The sequence below is a fragment of the Saccopteryx leptura genome, chromosome 3 (assembly GCF_036850995.1).
Source record: "Saccopteryx leptura isolate mSacLep1 chromosome 3, mSacLep1_pri_phased_curated, whole genome shotgun sequence".
NCBI classification, from domain to species: Eukaryota; Metazoa; Chordata; class Mammalia; order Chiroptera; family Emballonuridae; genus Saccopteryx; species Saccopteryx leptura.
In genome coordinates, this window is record NC_089505.1 from 171,028,523 (window position 1) to 171,053,599 (window position 25,077).

Genomic DNA, 25,077 nt, shown 5'->3' on the forward strand with positions numbered 1-25,077 from the left:
TTTGTCATTTAAAGTGTTCACTCAATGGATTGTTTGTAAGTATAGTAATATGTTTTTAAACATGTATCCTTTATAACTTAAACAGGCTACATAAAGCATATGTGCGTTCTACTTAATATGGGCTAAGCATTGATACACTCTAGGAAGCACCTTCTATGTTTAAAACTTGGATGAGTGAAATAAAAAATAACACATACCAACCACAAGTCAGAATATACATTCATATTCAGTAATTTCTTTAAAAGAAGAATTATTTCTTATTTCTTTATTTTTTAGATTTTATTTATTTATCTTTAGAGAGAGGTGAAAAAAAGAGACAGAGAAAAGGGAGGAAGAGCAGAAAGCATCAACTTTCATATGTGTTTTGACCAGGCAAGCCCAGGCTTTCGAACTACTAACCTCAAAGCTCCTGGTTGATGCTTTACCACTGCACCACCACAGGTTAGTCTGAGAATTGTGTCTTTTTTTTTGCATTTTTCTGAAGTTGGAAACGGGAAGGCAGTCAGACAGACTCCCACATGCTCCTGACCAGGATCCACCCAGCATGCTCACCACGGGGCGATGCTCTGCCCAACTGGGGTATTGCTCTGTTGTGACCAGAGCCACTCTAGTGCCTGAGGCAGTGGCTATGGACCCATCCTCAGCGCCTGGGCCAACCTCGCTCTAGTGGAGCCTCGGCTGCGGGAGGGGAAGAGAGAGACAAAGAGGAAGGAGAGGGGGAGGGGTGGAGAAGCAGATGGGCGCCTCTCCTGTGTGCCGTGGCCGGGAATTGAACCCGGGACTCCTGCACACCAGGCCAACGCTCTCTGACTGAGCCAACTGGCCAGGTCAGAACTGTGTCTTTTTAAATAGTGAGCCCAACGATTTCACAGCATTACCAATGAGATTAGCAGGAACAGACAATATTGCATTGATCTCATCGCCAAATCTTTCTATGGTTTTTCCAACCCAGGAAGTATCCACATTTTCAGTAGCAGCAATTTCAGCTTTCAAATGATTTATTTCTGCATTTATCTCATCAGCTTGCTTTCTAAATCCACAAGTAAGCATGTCTTCTTAAAGCTAAAAAAATGTGAGGAAGGAAATAAAATGTTTTAAATTCCCATTTTTACTCAAGAATAACATTTTGTATTTAAGAACATATTCTTAAATACTTGAACTATTTATCTTTCACTCCTAAAATTGTTCCTGTTATGTAATTAAAGTGAATTGTTAACAAGGAATATATCCTGTCTTGGTCCTAAACACTGAAAGAAAGCATAGTTTAGAGCAGTGTTTCCCAACCTTTTTTGTGCCATGCCCCACCTTAACCTTTCTAAAATTTTTATGTCCCCCCCCCATGTAACATACATAATTTTTAACATTAAAAAATTGATTTGTTCACTTAATAAACATAAATGATAGGTTCTAGGAAGAAATCACTATGAAATTGTTAACAAAACACAGTAAGTAAAATTTCAAAACATATAATGAAAAACAGAAATTTAAATTCCAAATAATTTTAATACAGATTTTTCTATATTAATTTATTACTTTAATTTAGTGTGATCCTTGCGCTTGATGCTTGCTACACAGAGATTTTATATTAGGTTCCAATTTGGTTAGCTTTAGTCTCAAGTCTCCATGTTGTGTTATATCCAGCCGATTTCTTTTTTTTACCAGTAAATCATTTACAGCACTAAATCCACATTCAGCTAAAAATGAAGATGGAAACAGTAGCAATAGTTTTCTTTCACATTTGGTTGGATTTGGGTATTTGATTTCTGTTTCCTCACAAAGCCATGCCATCGCTCCTTTGATATTAAATAAAGCTTTAACTGACTCATCATTTTGCAATTCTGCGAGTTCTTCTTGATACTGTATATTTGATATATCAGACAAATCCACTAACATTGGCTGCATCATCCATGTTGGGAAATCAATTTGTTTTAAATCAGAAAATCTTTCTTTTAAATCAGCCGATAGAATATTCAAATGATTGACAACAACAAGTAAAGCAGTATCAGTTACTTCACATTTTTGGAGCCAATGAAACTGTTTAAAGTTTTTGTTGTTAATATGTTTCTGACATAACTCAATATTGGTAATGAAACCAGATATCTTTGCTTTTGCATCAACAAGAGTTTTATTTGTTCCTTGAAGTTGCTTATTTAATATATTTAGTTTTCAAAGATATCGGCTAAATAACTCACAAATGCTCTACCATCTATTGTTAACAGATACTTCATTTCAGGTTTGTCGCTTAAAAAATCACTAAGAGTATCAAAGAGTTCCATAAATCTTTTCAAACAGTTTCCTTTAGCCTGACCAGGCGGTGGCACAGTGGATAGAGCGTCAGACTGGGATGCGGAAGGACCCAGGTTCGAGACCCCAGGATACTCAGCTTGAGCGTGGGCTCATCTGGTTTGAGCAGGAAAGCTCACTAGCATGGACCCAAGGTCACTGGCTCGAGCAGGGAGTTGCTCGGTCTGCTGAAGGCCCGCAGTCATGGCACATATGAGAAAGCAATCAATGAACAACTAAGGTGACGCAACGAAAAACTGATGATTGATGCTTCTCATCTCTCTCCGTTCCTGTCTGTCTGTCCCTGTCTATTCCTCTCTCTGACTCACTATCTGTCCCTGTAAAAAAAATAAAAAATAAAAATAAAAATAAATTAAAAAAAAAAAACCAGTTTCCTTTAGATAGCCATCTTACTTCAGTATGAAGTAAAAGTCTCACATGGTCTTCATTTTGTTCTTCACAAAATAGCTTGAAAAGACGCTCACATTGGGCACTAGCTTTAATAGCATTAACACACTTTATTACTGTATGTAATACTTCATTCAGAACAGGCGAGATGTTTTTAGCTACCAAGTTTTCCCTATGAATAACACAATGCACAAGAATCATTTCTGGATTCGCATCTTTCATTAATTTTAAGCAGCCATTTTTCTTGCCCATCATATTGGGAGCACCATCTGCAGCACAAGATGTTATATTTTTCATTGGTATATCATTGACATCTAAGTAGTTTTTTAGCTTATTATATATATCTTTGGAGGTAGTGGTGCTTTCTAATATTTTACAGAACAACATTTCTTCAGCAAAATGTCCTTTATCAATATATCTTACGTAAGTTATCAATACTGCCTCACTGTCTCTCAAAGTTGATTCATCCATTTGCAAGGAGAATTTTCTTGTTTTCAGCTTTTCAATAAGTTGTTTTTCAATATCCTCACTCATTTTGTCTATTTTTCTGCTAACAGAATTGTCACTGAGTGGCATAGCTTTTACATCTTTGTCATCTTTTTCAAGAACCGTTTTAAGAAATGCTGATATTGATGGTTTTATTAAATTCTCTCCTATAGTGTGATTTTCTCCAGTTTTAGCGATGAATAAAGAAATTTGATAACTAGCCTCAAGAACACGATTATTAGTTGAAGTATGAGCAGTAAATAGAGACTTTAATGTTGTTCTTTTTTCAAAATTTTTCTTTAAAGTTTTAAAGTAACTCAAATCTGAATTAATATGAGCACTATGTTTCGCCTTCAAATGCGCCTCAAGACAACCTCATTTCATTGATTCGTTGGTCAAGCATTGCTGGCATAAAAGACAAAAAGGAATCTGCTCATCGTGAAGAGTGGGTATGAACCCAAATTTTAAATATTCCTCTGAATATTGTCAAGTTTTTTTCTTGCTTGCACCACTCATTTTACTATGGGCTATAATAAAAATAAGATCAATTAAAAACTAATATTAAAATATGTGTTAAAATATATTCAATGTGACATAGAGTAAACGTATACTAAAAATTCATATTTATTTAAATGTATATAACACATTTACTACACTACCACCGCAAATCAAAAGGTATCTATATTTTTTCCACTTGACAAAATTTTCTGGAAAGTTATGCTTCTAAAATTAAAATTGTCGTGCATGCACTATTATAGCCCCAATAATATTTATAAAATATTAGTGCTTTCTAGCCCCGATGCAAGAAGTACTTAATAAAGAGTTTAATATTGATAAAAATAAAATCAAATACTTACCAATTATATCTATACAATATATATATATGTATATTTATTAAATCAACGAGCTTTTACAACAGTTTTGACTGACACTTATTTCAAATTAATACCAATTGAATGATGTGAAACACTACAGAACTTGCGATGGGCCAATTAGGTGAGAATAACTGCGTCATTTAGCGAATTTTTAAAACGTCCGGGGTTCCCCGCAGCAGACGGCACACTCCGCGGTGAACCCAGGACCAAGTTTACTTGACGATGCCAATCACCCAGTTGATATTTTGGTCTCATCAAACGAAATTATACTTAATAATTATTTACCGCAATTATTTAAGAATTGCATTTTTTGCCTGACCTGTGGTGGCACAGTGGATAAAGCATCGACCTGGAAATGCTGAGGTCTCTGGTTTGAAACCCTGGGCTTGCCTAGTCAAGGCACATATGGGAGTTGATGCTTCCAGCTCCTCCCCCCTTCTCTCTCTCTGTTTCGCTCTCTCATCTCTCTCTCTGTCTCTCTGTCTCTCCTCTCTAAAAATGAATAAATAAAATTAAAAAAAATATAAAAAAAAATTGCATTTTTTGTTAAATTTGGCATCGATATCTAGCATTGCATTTAAATGGCCCGGGGCGAAAGAGTTAAAGTCGTGTGGAGTCCATTTTCAAATTGCCCCCCTTAACTATCGAATTGCCCCCCTGTGGGGCGTGGGCCCCATGTTGGGAAACACAGGTTTAGAGTCTTAAAAATGTTCACACAAAAATAGGGTTTTCCTAGGATGCCAAGCATGGCCTGAAGACAAATGTCATGTTTCAGTTATAACAGCATTTAAGAGGTAACCTTGGTCTACTGGCACTAATGCTCAGTCCCTCTTGGAATAATACAGTCAACTAAAATGTAGAAATAATGGGAACTTAGACACTGTTCTAGATCTCCATTATAAACGTGTCCAGAAGGACAATCAGGAATTCTTCCTTTGCCATATGATAACATTGGTAGTCTATACACACCCAGGATAATATAGCGAGTTTAAAAGCTGTCTTTCCCCTGTGTTTTGAAGTTTGGACATTTCTGATAGGTCTCTGTCAGCATAGATCTATCTACCTAAAATTCTTTGGGTGTTGGGTAGTAGGGTTCTAAACTTGGCATTGATCTTGGTAAAGCAAACCAGTTCCTGAGCAGAATATGTATTTGTGCTTGAAATACCTATGTATTCAGGCCACATAAAGACCATTTTAAAATATCCCAAAACAACACCTCAAACCCTATTTTATATTCTAATGATTCAGAGGGGAGGTACTTGTCATGAGCACTACAGAGTGTATCTACAGAGGACATTTCAAAGCCATTTTTACCAAGGAGGAAGACAAGCACAAGAGGTCAAGATTAAAACAATTCCTACTCAGTAAATGTCCTTCTTTCCATGATCTGGCTTTATCCTCATTCATCACATCTGAGGTACAAGGACAATGACCACTGAGCAGTACTGAAGCCACAGCAGGACTTACCTTCAGTTTATGTTCCAACATCATAGTATGCTCTCTCAATAGGTTTTCTCTGTCCCTCTCCATTTTCTGCTTCAGTTGGAATATGTTTTCCTCAAGACTTCTCTTCTGCGCCTCCATCTGCTGCTGCTGCTCCTGGAGTTTCTGTCTCATCAGCTCCTGTTCCTTCTCGGCTGCCTCCTTCCTGGCCCGCTCCTCTGCCCCAAGGAGGTTTGAGAAAGGGAAGAAAATTAAGTGAACAATGATCTCTACCCTCCTGAGCTCAGAGACAAAACCAAACTCAAAGAGGAGGGGGGAATTCTCTGAATTCTCTTCTTTGTCCATACCATGAAGAGCATTTCAGAATGTGATGGGAAAGGCCCTGACTGGCTGATCAGTCCCTGGTTGTTTTCCGATTTAATGGCGTATGTCCGACAGAAGAAGTAAAAGCTCCCTGCTGCAGGAAGGTTTTGTTCTCACACCTGTCCAAGGACAGGCAGGAGCCTGCCCGCCCATTGTGAGCCCAGCCCTGCCCACACCTGCCATGGCCTTCTCCCCGTCAGTGAGCGCTTTGTCTGCCTGTAGGATGGATTTCTCTATTGGCGCCTGTGACTACAGGAAGCTCTGGAAGATTTCATTCGCCTGAGGAAACAGGAGGGAACAAAGAACCTAGGTTTCCACTGTGTAGAATTCTACTGCACAAACAACTATGCCCATGTCATTTTTCGTTCGTGCTTAAAATGTACTGTGGCTTCACACACAGTGTCCAAGCTCCTTGCACTGAACAGAGGCTCTCCAGACCGCTTCTGCCTGTCTCCCCCCAGTCTCTCTCCTGGGGCTACTTCCTTCCCCCTCCCTAGGTCCAGCCAGGGAGAACCATGTTCGGTTCTACAAACCCACAGTCCTCGGTTGTTTTTTTAATTTGCATTCCCCACGTGAGATGCTGTCTTTAACCTCTCCTCTGCCACTTGCTGACTGTCACTTAAAATAAGTCATTTTAATGTCTCTGCCTCTCAGTTAAGATGTGACAAATGTTGACTAAAGAGCAGATGGTTTTTTTTGTTTTTTTTTTTTCATTTTTCTGAAGCTGGAAACAGGGAGAGACAGTCAGACAGACTCCCGCATGCGCCCGACCGGGATCCACCCAGCACGCCCACCATGGGGTGGCGCTCTGCCCACCAGGGGGCGATGCTCTGCCCATCCTGGGCGTCGCCATGTTGCGACCAGAGCCACTCTAGCGCCTGGGGCAGAGGCCACAGAGCCATCCCCAGCGCCTGGGCCATCTTTGCTCCAATGGAGCCTTGGCTGTGGGAGGGGAAGAGAGAGACAGAGAGGAAAGCGCGGCGGAGGGGTGGAGAAGCAAATGGGCGCTTCTCCTGTGTGCCTTGGCCGGGAATCGAACCCGGGTCCTCCGCACGCTAGGCCGACGCTCTACCGCTGAGCCAACCGGCCAGGGCTAGTAGATGGTTTTTAATGCTACTCCAAGAACTGAATTAAAGTCTAGGAAAAGAGCTTAACATTTTGTCTAGAGCAATAACAATTCAATATATATTAGTTGCATTATTACTATAATTATTATTTCTTAATATTATTATGAGTTACCACCACTTACGTAGCTAATTTTCTCAGGTTTACAAGTAATGTAACCTTGAATGCAATTGTCTACTTATTTGGCTTCCTTTTCTCTTTTAGTCAGCCTTGAGTACAAAGTCTCTGACTTTAGTAAGTTGTCTGCCTTTGGCACACTAATGTCATGTTTGTTGGATAAAGAAATGATTATTTCCCTTCTGTCTCTGGTAGATTTCAGGAAATCATACAGGGAATCCTCGGGTTATGACACACTTTTGTTCCTACAACATTGTCATAACCTAATTTTAGTGTAAGTCGAAACACACCCTAGCCTAAGTCACTTACCTATCCTAACACAGTTGTAAAATCATAATCTAGAACAGTAGTAGTCAACCGGGTCCCTACTGTCCACTAGTGGGCGTTCCAGCTTTCATGGTGGGCAGTAACAGAGCAACCAAAGTATAAATAAAAAGATAGATTTAACTATATAGTAAGTTGTTTTATAAAGATTTATTCTGCCAAACTTAGCGAACATCTGACATAAAGTACTTGGTAAGTAATTATTTTTATATGCCTTAACTTGCTATAACTCTGATTTGTAAACTTTAAAGTAAAGTTACTTCCCAACTTTATAAATCACCATTACTGTGGAACTGGTGGGTGATTCGAAAATTTTACTACTAACAGAGATACAAAAGTGGGTGGTAGGTATAAAAAGGTTGACTACCCCTGATCTAGAATATAAAACCACAGGTAAGCAATGGGGCACTGTACTGTAGTAACAAAAATAATAATAAAAAACTATTTTGCCCATGTAATCCATAAATACAAAGCTAATGACCTAAGCTGAAACATTCACTTCTCAATTTTTTAAAGATTTTATGGGAGTGAGTATCATACACTTGAAACATACTATGTTCATACTGTCGTAACTCAAGGACCCTCCTGTACCCTTTTTTTTCATTTTAGTGGGAAGCAGAGACAAACTCCTGCATGCCACTCATCCTGATCTACCTGGCAAGCCCACTAGGGGGTGATGCTTTGCCCATCTGGGACCCTTGCTCTGCTGCAACCAGAGCCATTTCTTAGAGCCAGAGGCAGAGGCCATGAATCCATTGTCAGTGCCAGTGGCCAACTTATTCTAATAGAACCTTGGCTGCAGGAGGGGAGGAGAAGAGAGAGAGAGAAAAAAAGAGAGAGTGAAAGAGAGAGAGAGAAGCAAGGGAAGGAGGGTGGACAAGCAGATGGGCGTTTCTCCTGAGTGCTCTGACACACCTGGCTGACATTCTACCACTGAGGAGACCAGCCAGAGCCCCCTTGTACTCATGTTGGAGAATGGACGTTTCTTCTCTCTTCAGGAAGAAGGAGCAAAGAGTAGGCCTTAAAGCTAAACAGTCATAATATGCCCATGATCTCATATTACACACAACGATGTTGTGCTCTCACATTTTCAGGAGACCTTCTTGACCTCATTCTGTGGGATCCTCATGCTCCTCTCCTACCTCACCTTTACTCCTTTCCTGGGCACTTGCCAATAGTCCTGTTCAATTCTTTCCTTTGTTTCCAAGTAGAGCTTGTGACCACCAGGAACAGAGAAAGTTCCCGCTGAGATACTTTCCATTAGGGCCATTGAAAGCTGCTCAAGTTCATCTCGGCAGAATTTGGCAGATGTCTCTTCATTCTGCAGCACGAAACCATCCTTCTTGTCCTTTATGACTTCCTGCAAGAGAAGTATAGACAAATGTCACCAGAAGAAAGGAAGAGAGGAAATAAAATTCCAAAGAACCTGGTAGAAGGGAGTCTAGCTCTGGTCCTCATGAGAAAAGCATTCTGAACTGAGACTCATGGACACAGATAAAAATGATGTGGTTACCCAAGAGAGGAGGTTTGGGGGGGGGGTAAAGAGGAACAAATATACAGTTATGGAAAATGATTTGATTTTGAGTGATGGGCACACAACACAATGAACAGTTCAGATACTACAGAGATGTTCACCTGAAACCTATATACTCTTACTGATCCATGTCACCCCACTAAATTTAATTTCTAAATAAAAAATAAAGTATATTAAAATTAAAAAGGAAAGACATTCTGTTGGAGAAGGTCATGGAATAAAACAGAATAATGAGGCCTAATTTACTAACAAGCCTGAAAATTCCATGTGATGCAGGGGGGAAGCTTGTTAACCCCCCTGGTCTCAGGGTCTTCCCCCAAAATCCAGGGTTGCATATCTTATCTCTATGCTCTCTGCAGCTGCAACATTCAGTGATTCATCTTCAGTGATACAATGACACAACAAGGAACATCAGAAATTGAAAATAGCCTAGGATTAGGTAATTAAGAGATATTTTGGTTCCTGAGAATGGGAGAAGGTTCTCAGAAAAGCAACCAGCTCAGGAGTGACTTTAGGGTGTTCTGGGCAATCTTGAAATCATATTCACTTCAGATAGCTATCTATATTGATTGTGCATCAGAGATCAGAGAAATTTCTGGATTCAGTACTTGAGGTTTTGGGGGTGGGGAGATGCAAATGTAGTCCTTTGAAAATTTATCCCTCATGAGATCCATACTACTTGACCCCTGAGTGACAGAGGAGCCACAGGGTCATAAAAGTTCTTCTAGGCCTCATTCTTCAAGGGGAAGGGTCACAAAGAAGAAATAGCACTATGACAAAATACCACAAGATTCTTCTGGAACTCCTGGTTTTCATCCTTGAAGGAGTTCTCCATGAAGATTGCAATGGCTTCCCTCTCGCAGGCCATGTGCACATCCAGCAGCTCCTGGAGCGTGTCTGTGGGGAAGCTCACTCGCTGCGCCACCTGCTGGCTGTAGTGCTCGGCTGCCTTCTGCATGGCCGCTGAGTTCTCAATCTGGGCCAGAGTTGTCACTGCATTCTCCAAACAAGGCACTGCCCCACTGTTGATGGCGTCCACTGTCAGGAGCCGATCCACAACTGCTGGCTGACAAGGTCACAGCAGAAGAAGACCCACAACTGCTGGCTGACAAGGTCACAGCTGAAGAAGACCAAAAACTGCTGATTGACAAAGTCACAGCAGAGAAGACCAATGGCTGCGGGGTGACAAAGTCACTGCAGTGAAGACCAATGGCTGCGGGGTGACAAAGTCACCACAAAGGATAGGCACAACGATACTCCCCCCTTTGACTTTTTAAATTAATCTGGCCTTATATCCCCCCTTTTCTGGGTGTGTGCTATTATTTGTGGCACAGGGATAATAGTACCGTGCTTTCCCTGTAGATTCGTAGTGATTTCTTTGGAAATGAGACAGAGGGTGTGAGTTCCACAGAAAAGCCTGTAAGCCCCTTGAACTGGGCTCATAGACATAAGAGGCTGGCTATGATATCCCTCGTAAAGGGTTAAAGTTTGTAGGAGAATTCCTTAATCATGTTAAAAAGAATAGATTGTGACTTGTGAATGGGTAGGAAGCAGTGGCTGTGCACAGAGCACCCTTAGGCCTTCACTTAACATTTTTCTTCCCTAGCCTTTTCATGTGATAAGTAGAGAAACATTCCTTTCTTCTTTGATCTGCAAATAGCGGTATATTCTGAGAAGAATAGAGTCAAAACTTAACTAGTGTTTAAATATAATAAATAAGTAATATTTGATTAGACAATAGTATCTTAGATAAGGTATAGTAGGATGGCCCATTGTGTGGCCTAGGATGAGAGCGTAGTCAGCAAGAAAAGAATGTTTTACTAAGAGAATTGTCTTTTGACTAAAGGCAATTGCTAGGCTTTCTCAATGAGATGTTCTCATGAGATTTAAAAATGTAGGGAAATCCATGGAATGTCTTGTGTTGCTGCTGGGCTATCTTGCAAGTGCACTCTGCATATCTTTGGGTGAAAGCTATCCTTAATGTTATGTTAATTTCTTTAGAGGCAAGCCTTTCAGAATCTTGTAGGACACTGCATAAACTCAAGGCCATTTACCTGAGCAAGTGGTGGTCCATTGTTAGTCGTCTGCTAAATCTCTCTCTGCCCCTTAACTCACAACAGACTAATACTTTAAAAGCTTTTACTGATGTTGTTATTCAAGTTATTTTGAATGATTTGCTACCTGATTTGTGACTCATAGATGTAAATTAACTGTTATCCGGAAACATGAAAACATAGTGAAACAAAAGCAATAATTAACACCATGTGATTGTAACTCGGTGTGTGTGTATAAAAAGGGAGCTATACTAGCATTGAGCAGAGATGCCTGGCAGTAAATGCTAACCGGAGAATAAAGAGGAAAAAAAGAATTCGGCTCTCTCACTCCATTTTCGCCGACGCCATCTCCTCCTGTGGGACCCCTGGGTCCCCCCCGGGGCTGGACCCCGGCAGTCCACATAAGTCACCACCAGAGTCCCCAGTCCTAATAAGCCATAAAATTTAGAGGGTAAATATCAAATGACCACTCAACAGGATTCAAATTCTGAAACTATATCTAATTCTCTCTTACACTCTCTGTTTTGAACACATACACACAGACACACACACACACAGTAACTCTGTTTACTACTGTCCCACTGACAATTTTTATGGTTCTTCAGGCCACAAGCCTAAAAAAATTCAATATCTATCTTCATTTGACATACTAAGATATCTAGAAAACAATTTCTCATTAAAACAGAAGTAAATTGTTTACATATGTAGATAGACAATGCAGTGTAAATATGATCAAATTTATTCCAAATTCTGAAGTTTCCAGTAAATTTTCAGAGGTTTTGGGGTTAATATTCTTATTTTTACATGGACAGAGAAAGTCAGAGAGAGGGATAGATAGGGACAGACAGATAGGAACGAAGAGAGATGGGAAGCATCAATTATCAGTTTTTCGTTGCAACACTTTAGTTATTCATTGACTGCTTTCTCATATGTGCATTGACTGTGGGCCTTCAGCAGACCGAGTAACCCCTTGCTCAAGCCAGCAACCTTGGGTCCAAGCTGGTGAGCTTTTTGTTGTTGTTGTTGTTCAGGCCAGATGAGCCCACACCCAAGCTGGCAACCTTGGGGTCTTGAACCTAGGTCCTTCTGCATCCCAGTCTGACGCTCTATCCACTGTGCCACCGCCTGGTCAGGCAAAGGGCTAATAATCTTTATTGGACCTCTCTAACCTCCCAAAATATCTTTTGCATTCTCCTTGGAAATCACACTCAGTATAAAAGCCTTCCTTTGAAGAAAGAGTATATCCTGTTCTTATACTCAGTTAAAGATTTACTATCAATAGCAGATTTTTTCATGTATATGAAAATTCTGCAGATATTAATGATACCATTTGTAATTTGGGAGAGGAATGCATAAACCCCCTAAAGTATGAGAAAGATACACTTACCTTCATGGAGTATGAATATCTGTAGACCCGTAATGCATATAGAATCAATCAGAACTCTTGGAGAACACATCATATAATATATTGAACAAATATTAGGCCCCACAGAGTATGAAAAGGAGACTCACATTTCCCGGTGACTGTGATTCCCTCTCTGAGGGTCTTGGTTCTTGCTTCGGTGCTGATGTAAGAACAGAATTTTTTTATTTGCTCCTTAAATTTAGGATGTAGTTGATATTCTTCAATAATTTCAATATTGGCTAGAAATTCTGTGTCATTTGTTGGCCGGATAAAGACAAAACACTTCCGTTTTGGAAAGTATTGCTGAATGCACTCTCTTGGGAGGTTGCATAATTGGACTTTTGGACTCCTGCCTGAAAGATTAGAAATAAAATGAGAGATCACAGTAGAACAGTCTGAGGACAATGACAGGAAAATTTTGTATGTTTGCTGTTACACTCGCCGGGTAAAACAGACACTGGAGACGTTTGGAGAGTTTCAGACAAAGTTTTATGGCCAAGAGAAAAAGAGAACAAAGCAAAATTAACCTGCGCAGGGGTGAACTCAAGTGGTAGTCACAAGAGCCACACCGAGCGCCTACAGTCTAGGGGTTTTTATAGCGTAGCAAGCAAGCAGTTCATACAGAAGCGAATTTGGCTTTTAGCAATTGGCTCCTCCAAATTAAATTTTTAGTCATGTGCCTTAGTAACCAGTCATACAGTTGAAAGCCCCCAGCTGGAAATGTCCCTATCTATCCCCTAGGATGTGGTCACATTAACTATCTTAGGAGTTTTTACGACTTCCTTATCTCAAGGACTCATCAGCTCCTAGTCATCCTGGGAGTCTAACGACTTCCCTATCTTTAGGACTCATCTGTCTTATTCATCCTGGGAGTCTGGTCTCATCTATTCCGGGAATGAGCTGTACTTACTGGACCAGTTCTTTTTAAGTTATTTTCCCAAGCCCATTAATGTATTTTATGGCTTTTATTCGAATGTCACATTTGCCTTATTCTTTGTGTTTAACTTCTGTTTATAATTCTCTTAGTATAGATATCCAGTGCCTCTTTAACATCAAATTTATCAATGATACAACTCTGGATAGAAATTTCAAAGAGATCAATCATGGTAAAAAAAATGTATTGCTGTCATCAATCCTAAAAATAGTAGAGCATTGTCTATATTATTGTTATTATTTACTGAATAAATGACTAACAGAAAAACAGATCCAACATAGATTTTTGGCCTGTTTGGTCCCCTGTGGAAATTGAGCTGTGGAACCAAAATGAGAGCCACAAACAAGGCTAAATAAAACAATATTAGAAATGACACCCACATTATTTAAGGAAAACTGTTTTGATGCTAAACATTATGTGTACAGCATTAGCTTTCTTAAAAAAAAGATTTGAAGAATAAATATAACTAAGATGTAATTTTAAAATGTCAGCACTAATCTCTAAACTATTTAAGGTAAAGAAATATATTTGATTGATATTGTTACTCATTTGACTAGCATTTTTCATTGTTTTGAGAAAGCATAGATAGAAATATGAAGACAAAATAAATAAATCAGAATTAATATTTCTTTCAAGGTTTCATCAGATACATATGCACACACATGAATGTATAACTTATTAATTTGAAATTATAGCAGGGATACATATTTAGGAATTCAAAAACACTGTAATATTTAGAAAGAATTAACATCATTAATATATCCATATTGTCCAAAGTAATCTATAGATTCAATGCACTCACTCTTTATCAAAATCCCAATGGTGTTTTTCACAGCACCAGAATAAATAATCCACAAATTTATAGGAACTGCAAATTTATATGGACCCAAATAGCTACAGAAGTCCTGAGAAAGAAGAAAATATTTGGAGGTATCATACCTGATATTAAACTATACTACCTACAAAAATTAGGAGATATTTCAAAATGAATATGAAACAATAAAAAAAGAATTTGATTTTTTTTTAATTAAACAAGAACATCAGAAAAGCAAATGCCATGTCAAGGAAAGTTGCTTGATTATGCAAATAAGATGAAAACCAACTTTTATTTCACTGGTGAAAATGCTCTATACAAAATCTGAAAGTACTGGAGCATCTGCACATTCCCTGATTTTAAAAGTGCATGTCCTGCAATTTCCCAGTCCTTTCAATGACTCTGCAACATGATTTGAGTGAATGTGAAGCCTGTGAAGCCATAGGACTTCTTGAAACTGGTCAAACATAGATGACAGTGGCAACAGCACCTAAAATATCCCAAAGCATGATTAGCAGACTGTGAAATCACTTTCAAGAGACTAGCACAGTATGAAGAAGACGAGGGCAGGATCACCTATCTGCCACAACAACAAAAGACTGCTACTTGACGTTATTGGCAAGAAGGAGTAGGAACAGCACTGCAAGAGAGCTGCTGGGACAGTTTCTTGCTGTCACTAGATGATGGTAGGTACCTAGACTATATGAAATCCACTCCATTGTGTTGGACTGGATTCTCAGCAACCAATGGTAGGCATTCTGTTTTCTGCTGAACACCGTAGAACCTGTAGAAGGTGAGCTGATGAGCATCATCATTAGACCCATGATGAGTAGTCAATTGTTCTCTTCTCTGATGAGCCACAGTTCAGTCTGTATCCTGACAATCATTGTGTCCTGATATGGCGTGACCAAGGAAAAAGGGAGAATCCATGTTTCATGTGAGAAAAGAACTCCTTCAGTGGTGGTAAAATCATGGTGTGGGCTGGCATCAGCATTGTTAGTTGTACTGACTTTCACGTCATCAGAAACGGATTGCTGACTGCTGTTAGATATTGAGTTGAGGTCCTGTACTTTATAGGGGTACCCTATGCTGGAACTGTTCGAAACAACTTTCTTTTCATGGACAATAATGCAAGGCCCCACCATGCACATCTTGTCAACAACATGCTTCAGGAGGCAGAAATTGAATGCATGGACTGGCCTTCATGTTCTCCAGACCTGAATCTCATTGAACATGCTTGGAATGCACTGGGAAGATGTCTTGAGCTGGAAGTTTTCCTGAAGCAAGAGTGTCAGAGGATCCCACAAGAACTGGTGGACAATCTGATCCTGCCCATGCCCTATCACTGTCAGTGTGTTTTGGCAGTCTTGGGTGACCATACTCCCTGCTGAATAGTCAATGTGTGGCATTCTCATTCAGTTTGACATGCTTCTGTTCACCCTCACCAATATGTCACTTGCTACTCAATCATGATAATTGAGTTTGCATCTCATTTGCATAATTGAACAACTTTTTTTGACTTGTTTGCTTTTCTTATGTTATTTTTTAATAAAAAATCAAATACTTCTTTTTTATTGCTTCATGTTCATTTAAAAATATCCCCTAATTTTTGTGAGCAGTATACAATGTTGTAATCAAAACAGTATGGAACTGGCATAAAAATAAACACATAGATCAAGGGAACAGAATAGAGACCCCAATAATAAATTCATGCCTATAAGATCAACTAATGTATAACAAAAGAAGCAACAAGATATAATAGGGTGAAGACAGTCTATTCAACAAATGGTGTTGGAAAAATTGGACAGACAGTTGTAAAAAAATGAAATTAGACCACCTCCTTGGATAATACAGAAAAATAAACTCAAAATAAATTAAAGACTTAATTGTAAGATGTAAAACCATAAAACTCATAAAAGGAAACATAGACAGTAAAATATCTGACATTTCTCTTAGCAATATTTTTTTTAGCTATATCTCTTAGAGCAAGGAAAACAAAATAAAAATAAATAAACAAGACTACATCAAAATAAAATGTTTTGCACAAGAAAGAAAAACATCCACAAAACGAAAAGACACCCACTAAATGGATGAAGATATTAGTCAATTATATAACCAATATGGGATTAATATCCAAACTATATAAATAACTCACATGCTCAATATAAAAACCATTTGATTAAAAAGTGAACATAGAACCTTAATAGACACTTCACAAAAGAGGCATACAGATGGCCATAGACATATGTAAAGATGCTAAATGTTTCTAATCATCAGTGAAATGCTAATTAAAACCACAATGATCTGTGCCCTCACACCCGTCTCAACAGCTCACATCGTAAATGAAAAACAACACATGTTGGTGAGGTAGTGGAGAAAAGGGAACCATAGTGCACTGTTGGTAGGAATGCAGATTGGTGCAGTCACTATAGAAAACAGTAAGGAGGTTCCTCAAATTAAAAAAAGAACTACCTTATGACCCAGAAATTTCACTGCTGGGTATATATACAAAGAAATTCAAAACACTAATTCAAAAAAAAATATATGCACTCCTGTGTTCATTAAAATGTTGTTTAAAACAGCCAAGAAATAGAAGTAATACAAGCACCCAACAATACATAAGTAGATAAAGAAGAGCTGGTACACATATACAATAGACAATTAAGTGGCCACAAAAAATAATAGGATGAATCATAACATGGGTGACAGCATGGATGACCCTAGAGGGTATTATGCTCAGTGAAATAAATTAGACAAAAAATAACAAATATCATATGATTTTACCTATATGTGAAATCTAAAGACAAAATAAACAAACAAAATAGAAACAGATTCACAGATAAAGAGAACAGACTGATGGCTGCCAGAGCATAAGGGGATTGGTGGAGGGCTGGATGAAAATGGTGAAGGGATTAACCATTTTCTTTGACCATTTGAATGGTCAAAGAAATGTAAAATACAACACAGGGTATATAGTTCATAGTATTGTAATAACTATGTATGGTGCCAGATGGGTACTTGAAATATTGGGAGGATCATTTTGTTAATTATCTGATATCCAACACTATGCTATACATTTGAAAATAATGCAAAATAATTTTGAATATAAAATTAAATTAAAAATAAAATTTATTTTTTTAAAAAGCTATGATATAGAAATTAAAATGAATATTCTAATAATTATCAAAAATATCACAAATACAGTGATAGAGTGTCAGCCCTGTGTGTGGATGTCCCAGCTTTGATTCCTGGTCATGGCACACAGAAGTGCCTATCTGATACTCCACTGTTCTCTCTCTTTCCCTCCTGCAGCCATGAAGCCATTGGAGCAAGTTGGACCCGGGCGCTAAAAATGGCTCCATGGCCTCTGACTCAGGTGCTAAGAAGAACTCAGTTGCTGAGCAATGGAGCAACACCCCAGATTGTCAGAGCATCACCCCCTATGGGGCTTGCAGGGTGGATCTGGTCAGGGTGCATGTGAGAGTCTGTCTCTGCCTCCCTTCCTCTTACAAAATTAAAAAAAAATCACAAATACATAGAATGAAAAGACAAAAATACTTCTTCAGTTTTATTAGAACATAAATCATATTTATTGATAAAACATGTATAAAGTCATTACACAGCCTGACCAGGCGGTGGCACAGTGGATAGACTGTTGGACTGGGATGCTCATTTGGTTTTAGCAAGGTTCACCAGCTTCAGCCCAAGGTTGCTGGCTCGAACAAGGGGTCACTGTAGACCCCCGCCCCCGCCAACGCACATATCAGAAAGCAATCAATGAACAACTAAGGTGCGACAATGGAAAACTGATGCTTCTCATCTCTCTCCCTTCCTATCTGTCTGTTCTTATTTGTCCCTCTCTCTGACTCTCTGTCTCTGTCTAATAACAAATTAGACAGTTATACGCCTATTTTAGAAGAATATTTTCTAATTATTTGAAAGATATTTTCTTTCATTAGATAGGCTTGAAATTTTATGCTTAACAAGTATCTGAACAGTTGTTTTTCTCAACATAAAAAAGTAGAAGTTAAAATAATAAACATGAGTGTCTGGTTGTTAAGTTTTAGCACCATTGCATTCTAAGTTGCATTTGAATCTAAATTAGGAACTGTGTAAAGAACAGATTGGTTGGTTATGAATAATTTTCCTCTACATTAGGTTTTATTTTTCTTATGTGAAGTTAAACTCCAGTTCATAGAGCTTTACAGCCAATCTCCCAGCCACCATTTCTGCAGACTTCATCTAGTCTAAAATACAAATGCAACTCCAGAGGTTATGAACAGTGTTTAGTATCTCCCACCCTCTGTTGGACCACCCACTGCACAGCCATGCTCTGTTACCTGGAATCAGCTTCAAGGCATTCTCCAGGTACTGATCTTCTGTGATAGGGTCACCATTTAACTTTAGCTCCAGGGTGAAATCCCGTACAGTCCAGATAAAGTCTGGGAAGAAACTCACAAATTCTGTGGAATCTTCTACTTCATCCCCATCTGATATAGGGGAGGACTTAGCCCTGATGAGGTCTGTGAGCTCTGTCACATAACTAGGAGTTGGCTAAGGAAAAAGAAATTCCTGTGCACAATTTCTACATTTCTCTAATAAAAAATATACGCATATAAACACTATTTTTTTGCACTGGTTCCTTCTGTTCCCCAAGACCGTTAAGTGAGAGGGCAAAAGAAACTGACTAGATCTCTCCGTTCTCAGAGACTCCATGAGACATGATGGTTCAGTTCCAGGAAGGATACTGCAGCTGCTCCAGGGCCTGGTGGTTGATGGTGCCCATGCTGTTGTAGACAAACATGCTGCTCAGAAGCACAGCCAGGGCGAAGATCCACAAGTCATTTTTAGGGTCGCCCTAGAAGCAGATTAGGGCAAGACATGTGGGAGTTTTACCCTGTAGAAATTCAGTCAGACACTAAGTCTATCAGACTTTCATTTACATTTCAGTTAATATACTCACTATGCAAAAAAGTTAAGTTTAAAGATGGGCATAACAATAGATATTAGCTTTGACAATTACAAAGACATTTCTTCATTTTTTTTATATATTAATTAGAAAGAGAGAGAGATATACTGATTTGTTCCATTTATTTATGCATTCATTGGTTGATTCTTATATGTACACTGACCGGGGATCAAACCCACAACTTTGGAGTTTTGGAACAATGCCAAAAACAACTAGGTATCTGTCCAAGGCCACAAAGGTATTGTGATTGTGATTTTTTCATATACAAAAAGACTCTATCCTCACATGTCTTTCTTTTCATTCAATTAGTTGAAATAAAATAACAGAAAAACTTACCTGGTGGATTACCTGGTATGCAATTAGGTTCAATGAAAGGTATTAACACATATTCATTCTATACATATTTGTTGGTCATGAGCTACATAAAATATTTCATAATTAACATAACAAGGGATAGATTCAACAAATGTCTATGAATATTTCCAGTCATTAAATTTAAAAAGCATTTAAAAATGCCAATTATTACTTTCAAGGTGACTATTTCAAAGCCTTGACTAACATCTATGACAATGAATGTGACAAAGATAACAATAGTTATAAGAAGTATACATCTTAATAATGAATATAAGCATTGGAATCTATAGCTATAACAGTAAATTAAAATTTAAACATCCACAGTGGAATAATAGAGCTCCAAATGTTGGAAAACTGTACAGACATGAAGTCTTCCTTAACATCTTCATTAAAAATGAAAGACTTGGTAGAATGTGAACTTTAAGAAATGAAGGTGATCCTGCAGATAGAAAGACCCACAGAAGCAAAAGTAGATATGGTAGAATACAGGGGTCTTTGCAAATAAAGTAGAGTTATTTGATTTGACTGGAACTCAGGGGAAATTGAAAAGTTAAGATGGATAGTGAGCCCAGTGTAACCTAGCTGAAGGACCTCAATGGCTGGGCTAGTTTGTCTATATAAAACACAGCAATATATAAATAATGACATAATACAGATTTTTTTCCTTTTATAAACAGTATCTAAAGTTGTTCCCTAGAGAAAAAAGTAAAAGTACCTAGAAAACTCAATAAAAATTTTTTGGAGAAAAAAATGTTGATTGGTTAATTTATTTTCTCATACCCCAATTTGAAAAAATAATCTATTAGGATAAAAAGTAGCACTTACAATACAAAATAGGTTATTTAAACAGCAAGACTATAGTACTGTTTGATATATACAAATAAACAAAATTTCGAACTCTTCTTCAGGTAGAAATAGAGAGTAGTAGAAATTTAAGTACTATGTCCAAATAAGTCTCAAAATAAAGCAGAAAAAGAGAAATTATTCATTTTACCCATTAGTAGAAAACGAAAATATAAAATGTTCATCTTAAAATGTTGTTGTAGGATAATCAAATGCTTTTATATAAGGTCTACCAGAAAGTTCTGTCCATTTTTGGAATAAAACAAAATACAAATTTTTCTTACTGTCAATAAACTTTATTAAATAATATAACTGCCATTATTATTAATGATTTCTTGCCAGCATAAGGGCAATTTGTATATCCAATTTTTGAAAAATGTTTTATCTTTTGATGCGAAAAATTGAACCAGTGCTTCTTTGATATCTTCTTCATTTTTGAATTTTTTGCCCTTCAAAAAATTTTGTAAGGACAAAAACAAGTCTCTCTCTTCTCCTCCCACAGCCAAGGTTCCATTGGAGCGGAGTTTGCCCGGGCACTGAGGATGGCTCTGTGGCCTCTGCCTGAGGCGCTAGAGTGGCTCTGATTGTGGCAGAGCGATGCCTCAGATAGGCAGAGCATCGGCCCCTGGTGGGCATGCCGGGTGGATCCTAATCTGGCGCATGTGGGAGTCTATCTGACTATCTCCCTGTTTCCAACTTCAGAAAAATACAAAAAGAAAAAAAAGTGATAGAGGGTGCTAAGTCTGGGGAATATGGTGGATGTGACAGACATGCTTCTGTAGCATTTCTTCCTTGTTGAAATTCGTAAAAATTACAGTGGCATAAATGAACTTTATCAGTAGCCATGGGTACACTATCGCTTCCCACATAAGACTAATGTGAATCAACTTTGTTTTAGTTAATTTGCTACATCAGTATGTATACATTAAGGGATAAAAATAGAGAGGCAGAGTGACATCAGAGAAATGGCACCATAAGGAGTGATACCGATAAATCTTCCCCAAAATTCAACAAGATCTTCAACCAGAGACAGAAAAATCTATCCTTGGAGCTTCCAGCAGTTCCACACTAAATGCAAAGGTATGATTGAGCGAAAAATTGACTAAATATATAATCAATCCCGAAGGAAATAAGATGGAGGAAGAAACACTCTGCCTTCCTCACTAACCTAAATAAGGGCTGCTTTCACTGGGAACTGGGAGTAAAGGAACTGAGACAGGCATAGAGTGTGAAGAGTACCAGGCTGCGGCACAAACGCCCAAACCAGGCTGTGGCACGGACATCCAAGCCGAGGAAAAACTGTGCTTGTGGCAACCCAGGCAATACAAACTAACGCTGGCGCCAAATCCAGACAAAGAAAAACAAGGGAGGCAGCCATCTGCCCTGATCTCCTGGTCAGCACACACAAATAGTGTGTGAAAAATTGCTCCTAGAGACCTGGAAGTGGGTGCCCGTGTTACCGAACAGAGGGGCAGAATCAGAGGCCTTTGTGTGGGCCAAAATCGGAGTCTCAGGGTTGCCCCTGCACCCTGAAAAGCGGCGCGTAGGGAGTGAGTGGGAGCAAAATTCCCTATGCTCGTACTTTTCCGTGTGGGCGGGGCACCTCACCTGGAGTGACAGGTGGCCGGCCTGATATCCTGGTCGGAGAGTGCAGAGAGTGGGCAAGAGATTCCCCTGGGAGTGGGTGCCCATGTAACCGGACAGAGGGGCAGAGTCAGAGGCCTTTGCGTGGGCTTTGACCGGAGTCTTGGGGGTAACCCTGTGCCCTGAAGAGTGGCGTGTGCAAAAACGAGATTCCTTATGTTTGAACTTCTCCAGGCAGGTGGGGTGCCTCACCCAACCATACAAGCTAACAGACCCATGAAGGATTAGCTTACCCACAGTCTGCTGACCTCCCAACTGACCTATGCGACCCTAACTGACAAGATCTCTCTCAGACAAAACAGGTTACAAAGTGCCAAAAGCTAGGGGAAAGGGGTAAGCTTTTGGCACTTTGCTTAAAGGGGTGCCTCAGAGTACTGAGACTTCCGGACGTGCCTAGAGGTGCATAGAAAGGCATCTTGAAAACAACTGGCTCCCACCCCTGCCCAATTATGCTAGCAGCCCTGACTGATTGAGCCTTACCCAGAGCCCTGCGCTGAGTGGGAATAGAGTGGGGATTTGCCAGCTCTTTGAACCTCTTACTCTCCAGGCAGAGGAAGCAGCAACCCCATAGGTGGATCAACAGGCTGCTAATTCAAGAAGGAAAGACTAGGAGAGAGGCTCCAGGAAAACAGACTCTCTCATTGTTGAAACCTGCAAATGCTAATGAGCCTCGACTGCCAACAAAACTGAAGCCCAATATATGACATCACCATAGAGACTTATCAACTGCAAACCTCTACCTAAACATGCCACGGGGGCAGAACCCAGGGTACAGAGTCACCAACCAGGAAGAGGGCGAGAAAAGAAAGAGCAAGAAGATAACCTCTCAAAATCAAGAATAATCCACAGATTTATAACCTATCCCTTTTTATTATATTTGTTTGTTTGTTTCTCTTATCTTCTTGTCTTGATTATTTTCTTCCTCTTCCAATTTGGTCGTTTAATTCTCTGCCAGTCTTGCTCTCTCCTCTCCTTGAACTACACTACCCATAAGTGTTACATCTCCCATTATCTTTCCTTTCCTCTTCCTTTCTCTCTATGAGGGTTGCACTCCAAAACCCTTAACTCTCTCTCTCTCCCTCCTTTTGTTCTTTTTTCTTCATTTTGTGTTTTCCTTTTTCTGTTTTACTCCCTCTATATTTGTTTTTTATTTTCTCCTCTCATTCAACCCTCAATCACAAACAAATTATTTAATTTGGGACTCAAATTTTTCTTTGTGGTGCTTTGGAGTTTTTTACTTTGCTTTTTTAACTCACTAGCAGTGCTCCCAACCCTGGCTCTTCATTTTATCTAATTTTTGCTCCAGTAAATACAATAGAAATTTTAAAATTTATTACCATTTTTCCTGTTTCCCTCTTATTCCTCTCATTATGTCTCCTAGTTAACCATCACCTAAAAGCAAATCATTTTATTCTTGACCCAAATTTTTTCCTTTTTTGCATTTTGTGGGTCCATACCCCCCCATTTCTTCCCCATTATCACTTCTCCCCAACTCAGGCCTTCCATTATAGGTAGTTTTTGTTCTATTTAGCACAATATAATTCACAGTTCACCACAAGATTTTCTCAAGAAGGAAGGGAGAGGAGAGGAGTAAAAAAAATAATATAATATATTTTTTTATTTTTTAAAATTTTTTGATCTTTATTAATTTTCATTAGTACTGTCAACAAAACCACCCTCAGGTGCCATTAAGGAAAAGGAAATAGAATATCATGGATACAAAAGACAGAGAGGTAACACAGAGAGATGAGGAAAAATCTATGGAGAAAAAATTTAATATATTGGAAACCTTGAAGCTAAATGACAGAGAATTTAAAATAGAAATCCTAAAAATACTCAGAGATATACAAGAAAACACAGAAAGGCAATTTAGGGAGCTCAGAAAACAACTCAATGAACACAAAGAATATATTACCAAAAAATTAAAACTATAAAAACAAATAAAACAAAGATGAAAAACTCAATTCACGAGCTGAAAATGAGGTAACAGCTTAGCTAATAGAATAGGCCAGTTAGAAAGTAGGATTAGTGAAACAGAAGACAAGCAACTTGAGGCACAACAGAGAGAAGAAGAAAGAGACTCAAAAATAAAAAAAAGAGAAAGCTCTACAGGAATTATCTGACTCCATCAAAAAATTTAACATAAGAATAATAGGTATATCAGAGGGAGAAGAGAGAGAATATGGAATGGAAAACATATTCAAACAAATAATAGATGAGAACTTCCCAAGCCTGTGGAAAGAACTAAAGCCTCAAATTCAAGAAGCAAACAGAACTCCAAGTTTTCTTAACCCCAACAAACCTACTCCAAGGCACATCATAATGAAATTGGTACAAAGCAACGACAAAGAAAAAATTCTCAAGGCAGCCAGGGAAAAGAAGAACACAACATATAAAGGAAGGCCCATTAGATTATCATCCGATTTCTCAACAGAAACTCTATAAGCTAGAAGAGAGTGGACCCCAATATTTAAAGTCCTGAAAGAGAGAAACTTTCAGCCAAGAATACTGTACCCATCAAAGCTATCCTTCAAATATGAAAGAGAAATAAAAACATTCACAGATACAGAAAAGAAAAGGGAATTTATGATCAGAAAACACCCACTCCAGGAATTACTAAAGGGGGTTTTCCAACCAGATACAAAGAACAAAACAAAACAAAACCTGAAGTAAAAACTGCACCAAGAAAACAATAAAACCAAATTTAAACTGTGACAACAAAAACAAACAGACAAACAAAAAAAGGGGGGAGAGGACAGAAATTAACAGTAGCAAAGGACGATGGAGTGCAAAAGTACTCACAATATAGTGCATTACAATGAACAGGGTAGGAACCCTTTTCATTACATAATGGTAACCACCCTTGAAAAAGCACCACAGAAGCACATGATTCAAAAAAGATAGCAACAGAAAAAAAAAGTATGGAATACAACCAAACAAAAACAAAGGATAGAAAAACAAAAGAGAAGAATCAAACAAGACAAAAAAGTGACAGAAAGCAATGTATAAAATGGCAATAGGGAACACACAAGTGTCAATAATTACACTAAATGTAAACGGATTAAACTCACCAATAAAAAGGCACAGAGTAGCAGAATGGAG

At 38.6% G+C, this 25,077-nt stretch overlaps 1 protein-coding gene across 2 annotated transcripts in view; it reads right to left on the bottom strand.

Annotated features, from left to right (window-relative positions):
• Positions 1 to 376: 376 nt before the first annotated feature.
• The window catches only part of LOC136400342 (guanylate-binding protein 6-like), a 38,226-nt gene continuing 13,525 nt past the window's right edge, over positions 377 to 25,077 (bottom strand). Inside the window, exons 4-12 of one of the 2 annotated variants that reach the window (XM_066376848.1) lie at positions 18,914 to 19,023; positions 18,506 to 18,708; positions 12,525 to 12,770; positions 11,408 to 11,439; positions 9,743 to 9,991; positions 8,572 to 8,784; positions 6,035 to 6,137; positions 5,520 to 5,713; positions 377 to 1,062 (exon numbers count right to left, since the gene is read on the bottom strand). In XM_066376848.1, the coding sequence (XP_066232945.1) occupies positions 11,438 to 11,439; positions 12,525 to 12,770; positions 18,506 to 18,708; positions 18,914 to 19,023 (561 nt within the window). In that variant the 3' untranslated portion in view covers positions 377 to 1,062; positions 5,520 to 5,713; positions 6,035 to 6,137; ... (1 more) ...; positions 9,743 to 9,991; positions 11,408 to 11,437. Of the gene's footprint in view, positions 1,063 to 3,027; positions 3,705 to 5,519; positions 5,714 to 6,034; positions 6,138 to 8,571; positions 8,785 to 9,742; positions 9,992 to 11,407; positions 11,440 to 12,524; positions 12,771 to 18,505; positions 18,709 to 18,913; positions 19,024 to 25,077 lie in introns of those variants that run through there. The other variant, XM_066376849.1, reaches the window with a different exon arrangement.